The sequence below is a fragment of the Eulemur rufifrons genome, chromosome 17, assembly GCF_041146395.1.
Source record: "Eulemur rufifrons isolate Redbay chromosome 17, OSU_ERuf_1, whole genome shotgun sequence".
NCBI classification, from domain to species: Eukaryota; Metazoa; Chordata; class Mammalia; order Primates; family Lemuridae; genus Eulemur; species Eulemur rufifrons.
In genome coordinates this window covers 9,724,504-9,736,721 of record NC_090999.1, presented here as the reverse complement: position 1 = coordinate 9,736,721, position 12,218 = coordinate 9,724,504, and the positions used below count along the sequence as shown (strand labels likewise).

At 38.1% G+C, this 12,218-nt stretch overlaps 1 protein-coding gene across 1 annotated transcript in view; it reads right to left on the bottom strand.

Moving 5' to 3' along the window:
• Window positions 1-12,218, bottom strand: part of TRIO (trio Rho guanine nucleotide exchange factor) — a 332,548-nt gene that overhangs the window by 198,540 nt on the left and 121,790 nt on the right. The window contains exon 3 of the mRNA XM_069492180.1: window positions 4,517-4,631. Within this exon, the coding sequence (XP_069348281.1) occupies window positions 4,517-4,631 (115 nt within the window). The remainder of the gene's footprint in view (window positions 1-4,516; window positions 4,632-12,218) is intronic.

Sequence of the window (12,218 nt, the reverse complement as noted above, 5' to 3'; positions counted from 1 at the left end):
CCTATAAAACCACAGCAATGTTTTCTTTGTTTTACTACTTATTGTTTGGTAGACTACACTCTGAGCATCAGTCTTCACCATATCAAAATAAATTCCCTTGCAGCCTGTCCTTCTCCTAAGGTGGCCTTATGCAGTATGCACATAAACTACAAAGCCCCTCCACTTGAAAGAAGCTTAAAAGGAATCCTGAGTAACTCCAGGCTTAACAACAGGAACAAGTAGGAGAACAACAAAACCAAAAGGAACACTGAGCCTGCCTAGTTTACAGAAGGATTAACTATTCACCTTCCTCCATGATCAAACTGTTTCCACCCAGTGGCTTCCCAAGTAATAAAAACAGCATATGAACTGGGCTGGGAGCGCACAGCCTTTCAATGCATCTGTTTTATCAGGTTCAAAGCCAGTCACCATTAAGAGAACGGTGACTTGCAAACATCCCCAAACCTGGTTCCTATTTATAAGCATGTAATGAACATGTAAAGCTGCCGACAGAAGGGCTCCAAGCCTTTTATCTCGTAGGTACTACTCTTAGGAAAATGTGACTCCTTAACCAGTTATTTTAGCAGTTTTTCCAAAACTGCCTCATTTTATCTGTGAGATAAAGAAAACTTATTTAATAATAAGGTCCCCTCTCTCAACATAGGTCTCTAAAAAAAGAAAAACTGCTTTTTTTAATTCTTAGATGAAGAAAGTATCTTTCTATAAGCATGTTCGTGAATGGATCTGCTAGGGCGGCCTTGAATCTCTCGATTTTCTAATAACGGCTAAAAATCAATCTTGAGCTCTCCCTACCCTTTGCGGCTAGTTTCTCTCCCAAGCTAGCAGGCAACCTGCTGGAACTCTGTTTTCACAAACATCCAAAAAGAGCCAAAAGAAAGGAAATGCACATCTTTCTCCTTACATTTCACCAGCTCACAGCCAGTAGAATTTGTTTCTATAGCCTAAAGGTGTTCCTGAGAAGCTCCCAGACCAGACAGCAGGCAGGTAAACTCCAGGCCTTCCTTTCCTGCCAAAAACCATACCTCAGGGGCAAAAAAAAATCACATCCCCTGTGACAGGCCTGAGTACATCTCAGAGATAACCAAGTCTCCAGGAACAGAAGAAACAAGAAAGATGGACAGCTTGACATCTTGCAACTGCCTGCTTGTTACCTCACAACAATTACTATTTTTCTCTTTGTGCCCATAAAAAGCAGCAATCCACCTGGCCTGGCTGTTGGCAACTCCCTTCTCTTTCTCTGGGATGCTGTGCCACCTCTCTGCTCTCCCGCCCTCCTTTTTTCTCTCATCCTCTGCCCTTCTAAAAGATAAAAAGTTTATTTTATCTTAACTTTTTATATCTTAATCTCCGTGTGAGAAATCTTCCTCCATCTGCACCGTGAACACCTCCTAAGCTTTCCACCCTAACAAATCAATTAAAATTCTTCATATTATTTCATTAGCAAACAGAGAATAAAAGTGGTTCATCCATTTAGCAACTGTAAATCATTCTAAGAAAGGCAAAAAGTTCTAGAACATAATTAGTATAAAATATAATTCAAGCAATAACCACCTAGCAAGGTTCCAAGATTAATACTATTTTCATTGCTGTGCAGGACTTCCAATGACACAAGCAGGAACTTCTGCTACTGTTTCTCCTACACACATTTAATGGAAGGTTTCACTGCAAATTAATCCTACGAACTCACCACCTTACTATTCCAGCTGTTTTTTAAAGGGGGGCAGGTGTGACCCAAGTAATAGTAAACACTCAAAACTACCTACAGCTGCTCAGGTCAAATTCGTTTTCAACCGTGAGGGACACAGAAACCCTAGAGGGCATATGGAAGCAAACAAACAATTTGATCTGCCTCTAGAAATCGTGCCAAAAGGAAAATAACTGATGGAAAATAAAAGAGTGAATATGAAAGAAAGAAATTATTATACGATTCCTGAGGCAGCTACCACATGGCAAACACTGTGCTGTATGTACACAATTTTACTCAATACTCACAATGATCCCAAGACGTACAGATCATTACCACATTTTGTAGATCAGAAAACCAATAAAAATAATTAAGTCACTTGTCCCAGGCCATAGCCAGTCTGATTCTGTCTGGCTGGAGGACAAATCTCAGAAGAACATCAGGCGTAGTGGACAGAGAAAAAGTTCTTGCAGGCCCCAGAATATACACACGAGTATAAAGCTAAGCAGAAATACCTTGTGTTTACACCACTCTGAAACTACAATGTAGAATCAGATTTACCAATTATATAAAAGCAAACCCACAAGTCCAAAAAAGTTCACACACCATTAATTTGTAGATGAAGTTTATTGATCCCACTGTTTGACTAAAGCCAAACAGCCTCCTGCCATGAAGCACACAGAGAGGACTTGCTGTGTCGCCACTCCTGTGTGGCAACGTGGAAATCCTTCTCCATTATCCCTCGGCAAATGCATCATTCACACGTTAATTCCACCTCTATTATTTGCTCATTAATCAAGAACAAGCTAAATGGCACTTCTCATCACGGGATTGTAAATACAAAAGCAAATCTAGGCAATGAAATGAAGTGCCTGTGTTCACGGCTGGAGGGTCATCCTACACACGTAAGAGTTTATGAGTGAAATGATATGATGTTTGGGATTTATTATAAAATCCAGAAGAAAAATTATAGAAAAACAAGATTTACAAAATTTGACAAATGTTGAAGCTGGGTGATAGGTATATGGGTGCTTTTTATACTGTTCTCTCTACTTTTGTGTATTCTCACAATTTCCCACAAGAGGTTTTTTTTTTTCCTAAGTCACCTAGATTATCCAAAATGTACTTGAAGTGATTTTTATATCAATGAAATGAAAAGCATTTTTATATTTATTAACATGTTTAAAAACTAGAAAGTTCTCAAAGTTACATATAGTATTCCAATTATGTACATTTTAAAAAATCACATAAATACCAAATTCAACTGTAGGTTTGTATGAAACTACGCCAGTATTATTTTGATTGGCAGGGATTTTTTTTTTTTTTTTTGACATTGTCCCTTGTATTTCTCTATTTCTTTTTTCATCATGAGCACAGACCTGGCACATAGTAAGAACTCAGGAAGTGGGAGCTATAAACTATATTGTTATTTATAAATGATAGTAGTAAATAACCTCTAAACTCCTTTCCAACTATATGATTTCAACAGTTCAGCCATCTAAGAAAACACCAGAGTAGGAAGAAAGGGAAGACTGTTTCCATCTGGGTAAGTAAGGCTCCATGACTTAATCACTGAGGGCACACAGTGCTAGTTTTTCCCATAAAGGCTACCCAAGCAAAAACTCAAGAACTTCCTCAGCAGGTCAAACCATTAAGACCAAAAGCTGTCTTTCATCAGCCACAGCAAGGATCTGTTACCAAAGGGCATGGCTATCTTCCCTGGCTGGTGTCAACCTAAATAAGTTAAGAGTGTTGCAAACCATGTGCTGCAGTAGGTCTATCACATTTCACCTTAACCTTCTGAAACCCATTACACTGTTACTGACCATCTTATATTATTCTCTTGCATAACAAGTTCCTTAAAGTTACTATCTACTACTCTAGCCCAGATATGACCAAGTTTTCTTTTACACATCCTAATTCAGTCTCTTAGGATGTGCCTTTCTGGAATGAAGGAGGCACCTACGGATTTACCCTCTCCTCACAGGGAAGCACCCCTCCAACCAACAACACAGGCCTGATCTCTTATTCCAGGCATAACTGTGTCCTTGGATTATATCAGAGCAGTATTCTATTTTCCAGAAAAACAACTGAAACAATTAAATGGAGGTATTAATGTAGGGAAGAAATTTCCTCCACCAGTGGTCAGCTGGCTCTATAAACAAAACCCGAATAATACATTCCCAGGGCAGAAATGAAGATTCTAAATTCCTCGAATATACACACAGATCAACTCCTATTACCTCTAGTCCCCACTCTAGGGCTCTCCAGAAAATAAAACATTGCTTGATCTTGGTGTTCTTCAGCATCCATGCTAAAAATCTCCTTGTCACTAACAGAGCCTCAAATTTGATTGGGGTTCCCAAATTGATGCCCAGTATATTAGGTAGTAAGACTTCTTAATGCCCACAAACTTCATGCCACAAATCAACAGGAACCTTTGCTACTTTTAAGGAACTAAAGCTTAGTATGAAGACAGAAATGTATAATCAAAACAGCACCCAATTTCTGATCATCCAGCCCACTGTGTCCTGGTATCCGAATCATCAATGATGACTGTATCCAACATCCTAAAATCCCAGCTGAGTATCCCAGAGTCACTGCCAACACACAAAGCTCTTCACTACAAGATACCTACCTTCTTGTCCCCGTACTCAGAAGTGTTTTACACAAGACAATAACGGTCACAAAATAGCAGTAAGGAGAAAGATCATGATTTTAATTTTATACTATTTTGCTTGGAATTCAAGCTACTGTTTAGCCATTTTCTAAAGAATATAGTGCCACGTCTCTTGGAAGTGTGAAAAAAGTGACAAGCCACACGGAACTTACCTAGGAATACAGGCTAGATATGAAATGAGTCTCCTGAGATCCTCCTGTCGTATTCTGTCATGATTGCTGCGGGCTGGAAATGTTAAAATGGGACCCCCACGTTTATCTCTACCACCTAAAAAACAAACATTGGGAAGAAACTTAGACAAAAACAAGATAAGACAAATTCGTCATCATCCACTCACTCAGTCAAAACTGTTCCTAAATTAACTGCACAAATGGCAAGTTGCAAAAGGCAAGAGTCTTTGTTTTATCTGTGACATCGGTGAGGCTATTTTATCCCCTCATGGGACATGGAAGAAAATATCTGAGTTTTGGAGGCCACATGGAAGATGCTAGAGATGGTCTTTTTTCCCCAATGTGTTGGAAGAAACTCCTTTCTTCAGTTTTTATGTTTGGACAGGAAAAAAGTTTTCACGTATCTGTGTGTCATTCATCTTAAACTGCCACCTCCCTCCTCATGCCTTCTCTCTCTCTCTCATTCTCCCCTCCCCTGCATTCCAAGCTCTTCCTTTTCTACCAACCAAATTGGGTTCTAAGTCTTGAGAGGAAAAAAAAAGGAAAGTTCTTCCAACTACAGTGGTTACTACTTTATATAATCTGGGATCAATGGCATCTGACCCCCAATGGTCAAGCTTTGCCCATCTCTTGCACGAAGCCACATACATACACAAAAGACAGACTGGCATATGAGACTTTAAAAGCAACTTTAAACCTAATTTAGTTAGTTGGCTTAAGGATTTGAGAAAATTATATTAAACACTAGAAGTACAAATCTCAGAGTATTTGACTTTGACAGACAGGCAGGCAGAAAGATTTCTCATTAACATATACAACCCTAATGAAATCAATTTGGTATCATTGAACACTTTTGGTGAAATTGTCACATTTATTTTATTACTTCCGTCAGGGTTGTCAGAAAAACAGAGAAAGAAAATTTAGCCTTCTCAAGTGGATCTTTCATTTAGTTTTACAACTCTGATCATCTCCCTTCAGGAGATCTCAAAATTCAAGTCATGATATGAAACTCTTAATTATTTTCTGCACACCAAAAATTGTCAGCAGAGGCAAAATTAAAAAGCAAATAACAAGCAAACAAACAAGAGTCTTTTCTTTTAGAAAAGCCAAAAAAAAAAAAAAAAAAAAAAAGATATGCAGAAGATGATGGTATTTTAAAAACATATTTTACCAACATGGTTTTTACAGTTTCCTAGAATGATTACACACTCATGCTAAGTAGTAATGAAACTTAATTCTGATTGTGAATACTTAAAACTCCACATGTGCTGTTCAGTCATGCAATCTAGAGGAGTCTTAAATTGTTTATAAATCCAGTAATTCAGGTATTAAAAGAGAACAGCAAATTATAGCACCCACAGACCGAGGCAGGGAATCATGTGCTCTACATGCACCTTAGGATGTGACCTTCACAATGGCCCTGTTAGGAAGTGTTATCATTCCAGCTTTATAGAGAAAGATACTGAAGCTCCAAAAGCTTATATGCAACATTGTCACAGCTAAGTCCTTTGCTCTGACAAGAACTTATATAATCCTTCAAATCAGTGGCTTTAGTTCTTTTTTAAAGTAGTAAAAATGTCAAAAGGATGACTAAATAATGGGTTCCCCGGCCTTTTTAGGGGGTAATGTTTATGAATGAAAAGTGCTATTTAAAGTGTGGAGCAGCACTGATCATCACCAAGTAATCTCGTAAAACATCAGGTATTATTTCTAGGGTAGGGTCAATGACTCTCATTTTTTCGGAATACCTCTTATTCCTAAGATAAGACAGACAATAGCCTCAATATTTTTCATTTTCCAATATCTTTCATGTTTTTAAAAAAAGAGTCAACCTTCTTGATCAAAAATATCATAGATCAAGACATTACAGAAATTTTAATTTTTAAAAATATACTATATGATACTTGAATTAAAACATTTCCCTCACTTTTGGTAAACAGAAAGCTAGTATCTACCATTTTTTATGGACAACCATTCTGAATTTTTAAAATGTTTCTGAAATGCATCACAATTTTTAATTCCATAGGGAGAATAAATGCCAATGACCTATGTTAGCCTCTCCCTCTTGGGTCACTCACTGTATATCACAATCAAAGCAAGGCACACATGGGTGTGAGAAGTAAAATCCCAAATCTGCTAATCAAGGACAGTTGCACGGGAGTCAGTAGGCATGCACATTGCACACAGCCGTTCTATTCACCCCAGACCTGAGTACTAAAGGGAACTGTGTGCAGAAGTTCCAGTCGCCTCTGTTGTATTTTTCCTACTTTTCCCTAGGCTGGTAGACTAACAAGAGGTCCTCTAAGACTTGCTAGCAAGTACATAAATCAAACAGGCTCTCATTCATGTCCTAAGAAAAACTTACAATCTGAAAAACTTGAATCTGAATTTAAGATACAAAAAAAATTTTTTCACTTTTCTTTTTCCTAGAAAAGAACTTCAGAAAACCCACTAGGGTAGTTTTATTACACAATTTCATAAAAAAAATCATTTATGAAGTAAAAATTGCATATTCTCTACTTAAAGAGTCAAAGAGTCTTTTTTCACATGCCAACCTCTCTGCAATGGGTGCAACAGACGCTGTGCCTTAGTCAGTGACAGGCAAGTGCCAATGGCCCCGGGCCAATCCTGTCCCAGGGAGGTAAAAAGAAAAACACTTCAGAAAGGATGAAATGTGGTATTAGTTCAGAGGAACATGGTCTCTGAACGTAGAGGAGCTTAAAATTAACTCCACAGGTGTCTGTTTAAATTACATTCCCCAAGATTTAGGTTGGCTCCCAATGTCACAAGACGTACCCAAATGAAAACAGTGTCTGCGTATAAGCAGAAAAGTTACAAGCTCAACGTTCTTATTCCTGCTCATGAACTAATAAAAAATAACAACACTGCAGCTCATAAAAACTTCATCTACTAGATACACTTGCATGTGTCCAATGTCAACCGTCAGCCTCACGGTGAGGCAGGCAGTATGGACGTCAGCCCTGATTTATAGACGGGAAACTCAGTGCCTGAGCTTCTACAAGGAATGGAAAAAAGCAGGAAATACATTTCCTGCACCTGCCAACGTCACAGGATGTCTATGCATGGGTCCTTTTCATGTCTGCAACCAAAGACCTACAGCTCATTAAGGATTATCTGCCTATCCAAATGCTGTCTTAGGGGGGGGAAAAAAAAAAAAGGAAAGAAAGAAAGAAAAAGAAAAAAGAAAAAAATGGTGAGGGCGTTCTATTTCTATTCGTATAAACTATGCATCTTCTCTCCCTTCCTCTCCCATACCCCATTTTATTTCCAGCCAGACTGTACAGTGCTCTTGCTGACCAGCAGACTAGCACATAAACAGTACTAAGTATCTGCTGAATGGATTCTTCTTTCATATTTCACACATTAACTAAAAATACCTACTATCAGGTATCAGTTGTTAGAAATGGAAATGTCTGATGAATATTCCTATAGAAACATAGATGCTAAATGAACTGAGGTTTATTTTAGTAATAGAAAGAGGTTAAAAGAGTCCTACATAAGAGCTATAAATGTCTGTGTGACACTGATTTCCTCAAACCCAGCAACCTCATTTCCCTTGTCTCACAGGTAAGCCTGCAGGGGACTTGGTCTCTTGAGCAATGTGCCCCAGGATGGCCACAGAAGCAGACAGATTCAGAGTCCCCTCTTGCCCTTTAAATGACTTAAGAAGTCACCTTGTGTTCATTTAGAATGAACTTGCAAGGAAGGTATACGGGATTTGAGGAGTAAAATTTCAATGAACCAACTGTATTTTTCTCTATATAGCCCTCGTTTCAATTTCTGGATTAGAACATTATTGAAAACTATTCTTTTATGCCCCCTGCAGAACAGTCTAACTCACACTGACCATGAAAAGTAGCCTTTTACAAAGGAAAGCTCTAAAACCATAGTTTGTAAGAGAGAAATTATGGCTAATGTTTATTAAGTGTGCTATTAAACAATAAAACTGTTAAAAGGATGCCCACTGGGCCCCCACTCTTAGAGCAACCAAGATAAACACCTTGCCAGCTCCACACTTTCTATGCTCACTTCTTGCTGCCTAGTCCTGAGAACCAGAAATTGGCTCATGGGAGATTTCTAATGAGATTCTAAGAGAACTCCTTTAACAGCCTGCTTGGAAGGCCTCCAGAAGTCCCTGCTACCTCACCCTGTGCTAGAATACACAAACGGATAGGTGATGCCTCCTTCCCTTTCCAGAAAATGCAATACTCTACAGAACGAGAACATGAAGAACTAAGCTCCATATACAACCAGGCAAACCTCAAGGCATCAAATCCCACATTCCTGTCAATACTCCCACTTGCTAAGTGTAAATGTTCACCTCACCCCAGAAAAAGTTATTCTAAAAAAGTAACACAAAGCCAGGTGTGGAAGTTCACACCTATAATCCTTGCACTTTCGGAGGCTGAGGCAGGAGGATCACTTAAGTCCAGGAGTTTGAGGCTGTAGTGAGCTGTGATGATGCCACTGCACTTTAGCCCCAGCAACAGAGTGAGACCCTATCTTGGAAAGGAAAGGGGAAAGGAAAAAGGAAAGAAGAAAGGAAAGGGGAAAGGAAAGAGGAAAAGACAGGAGAGGAAAGGAAAGAGGAGAGGGGAGAGGAAAGAGGAAAGCAAAAAGGGGAAAGGGGAAAAGAAAACGGAAAGGGAAAGGGGAAGAAAAAGAAAAAGAAACCCAAACGCCCATCAGTACACTTCTGATTGAATTAACTGTGGTCTGTGTGTCTGTGTGTGTGTGTGTGTGTGTGTGTGTAAACACATATACATACGCACATATGAGTAACATACAACTGTAAAAACAAATGAGGACCCCATTATGTGCTGCTATACACTGACCTCCAGGTTACATTTTGAGATAAAACAAGCAAAGTGGAGAAACTGGTGCCTGATACACCACTGTTTACCCAAGAGAGAGGAAGATGAAAATAGATGGATGGATCAATAGAGCTGCTCATATTTTAAAAGCACAAGGAATAAACCAAAAACATAAAAGAAAAAACACCAAAAACAAGAACAAAAAGATTCCAACTGGGGAGGAACAAGGTAGAAAAGGCAAGAACAGAAGCTAGATTATTTTTTTTTCACTACACTTATCTTCTTTTACCGTAGTTTTTTTTTAAATTATTATCCTGGAATGATATACAAGTTTTACTTAAAATTGAAGCAAAATTAGGAGTTTTCTTTTCCCAAGCCTTACAAATTTAAAAGCAAAATGAAACAAATGATCCTTAGTTTCCACTTGGCAGCATATCCACATGGAAAGGAACTATCTTAGATGACTTTAAAACACACTGCTAGGACCGTGTACCTATAGTGGCATATACTCTTAGGACAAAAAAAAATTAAAGATTACATTTGGTAGTCATACTGTGGTAATAACATTAGTATTACAAAGTAAGTAATCATGTTGATGAGAAAGGAACTAACATTTCTATCTTAAGGAAAAAAAGATAATACACAAAGAAGTAAAATATCTGTAATCCTAAATTTGAACTGTGAATTTTAATATAAAGTCATGATATAATTTCTCATTAAAATGTGTGTGTATACATATATTTCCTAGACTTGTCCACTGAAGAGGCACAGGTACAACAACCAGCCCACCAACAATGAGCAATTCTGAAAGAAACCAGGGCCCTTTAGAGAAACGGCTGATTGCAGATGTGAAGCAGGAAACACACAAGATGTCCTGAAACATCTCAGCACATCAGCAAAAAGGACTCAGGAGCCAATCTGAAGAGGCTCCCAATGGCCAAAGATGTGAAAATTTTAACTTCAAAAAAGAGAAAATGTGCAATGAATCAAAACACATAAAATATATTTAAAATCACAAGTTTGAAATGATTATTTTTCTAAAAAAACAAAACAAAACAAAACAACCACCTCATTGGTCATTTTTCATCAGCCTGAAAAGTAGAAAAGGACAAGAATCAATCATGTCTCCTACTTCTCCTGCATGAACTGTATTCTCAGGGTAATCAAGTACGTGATGATGGGACATCTCTCTGTATGGAATATCTAAGTTAATAAATGAAGAAGAAAGGATATATAATAGTTAGAGTATCACTACTTTGCAACTCTAAAAAAATATTAGATCTAAGCAATGATCCCCAATGAATACTTAACATCAGAATAAAAGACAACCAGACTCTCCCAGTAAAACTAAGCAATACCACCCATCCCATTAACTATTTCTTCCCCCTTCCCTGAAAAATATAAGGTGGGTCAGATCAAGCCTCAGGATCTAACTCCTCCTAGTTCACAGGAAATATAGGGGAAGAGACACATGTTAAATAATCACTCAGGGACACAATCGGCAAAACCTAGAATGTAGGGAAATCCACAGGAAAACACCAGTTTCCTCATCTTATAAACATAAGAGGCTAAGACAAAAAGAGCAAGGAGGAGGCAGAACTTATAGATTAAAAGAGACTTGACAAATATCTCAAACAACTGCAATATGTATCCTGTAAAAAAAAAAAAATTTATGAGAGACAAGCATGGAAATTTGAATATTGATTGGATTTTTTTGTATGTTATGTAATTATCATTCGATTTTTAGGTCTGTTAATAGTATTGTGGGGTTTTGTGAAGCTTTTTAGATACATACGTTAAATATTTATAAAATGTTATGGTATCTGGAATTTACTTCAAAATTATGCAGAGTAAGCAGGAATATATTTGGAACAAGCGTGCTGAAGTGATGAGGGGGGCAAGGGCAATATACATAACCTAAACTTTTGTACCCCCATAATATGCTGAAATAAACAACAATAAAAAAAAGAATGCTGAAGTGAGCCATGAGTTCGTGGAAATTCATTACACTATTCTCTTTCCTTTCGGATGTTAAAATGTTCCAGGATAAAAGGTTTTGTTCTTTTTTTTAAATGTCCTGAATTCTGCTGGTTGTCTATGAGTTTTTTTAAGTCTCAAACCCTAGCAGCATAGTAACAGTCATCATTATATATAAACTACATTAAATATAAACTATAATATGACTTCTCTTAGTTCTTTTACTGACCTTCTGGCTTAGCCTGTTCCTGCTGCTATAACAGAATACCACAAACTAGGTAATTTATTACATAAAGAACAGAAATTTATTTTGTCACATTTCTGGAGGCTGGGAAGTCCAAGATGGAGGTGTCAGCGGGTGTGGCTGCCTGGTGAGGGCTGCACCCTCCAGGGGGAGAGGGAGGAACGCTGTGTCCTCACGTGGCTGAAGGGCAAGAGTGAAGCCTCCTTTATAAGACCCTTAATCTCATTCAAGAGGAAGGGACCCTCATGGCCAAATCCCTTAACAGTCCCACCTCTGAACACCATCACAGAGGCCACAGGTGAATCTTGAAGGCAACACATTCAAACCACAGCCTCCTCTTTTAGACTTCAAACATTTAACCTCATTTAATTCATCCTAAGTGGAGGAGGTAGTATGTGGCCGTCTTATTTACGTGCAATGAGCATTACCTTCTAGAATACCTGGAGATGAGTCTAAGGATCCGAAATATTCAAGTTCAAGAAATCCTCACTTGTTTTTTAGAGATTTTGACCGAATAAGTATCTTTTAGAATCACTGATCTTTCGGCCTGCTTTTACAAAGCCTTTGCTATTCTACCTAGATTTATTTACGGAAAGCCATTCGCATGAAGAGCTTTTAGAAAGGTACC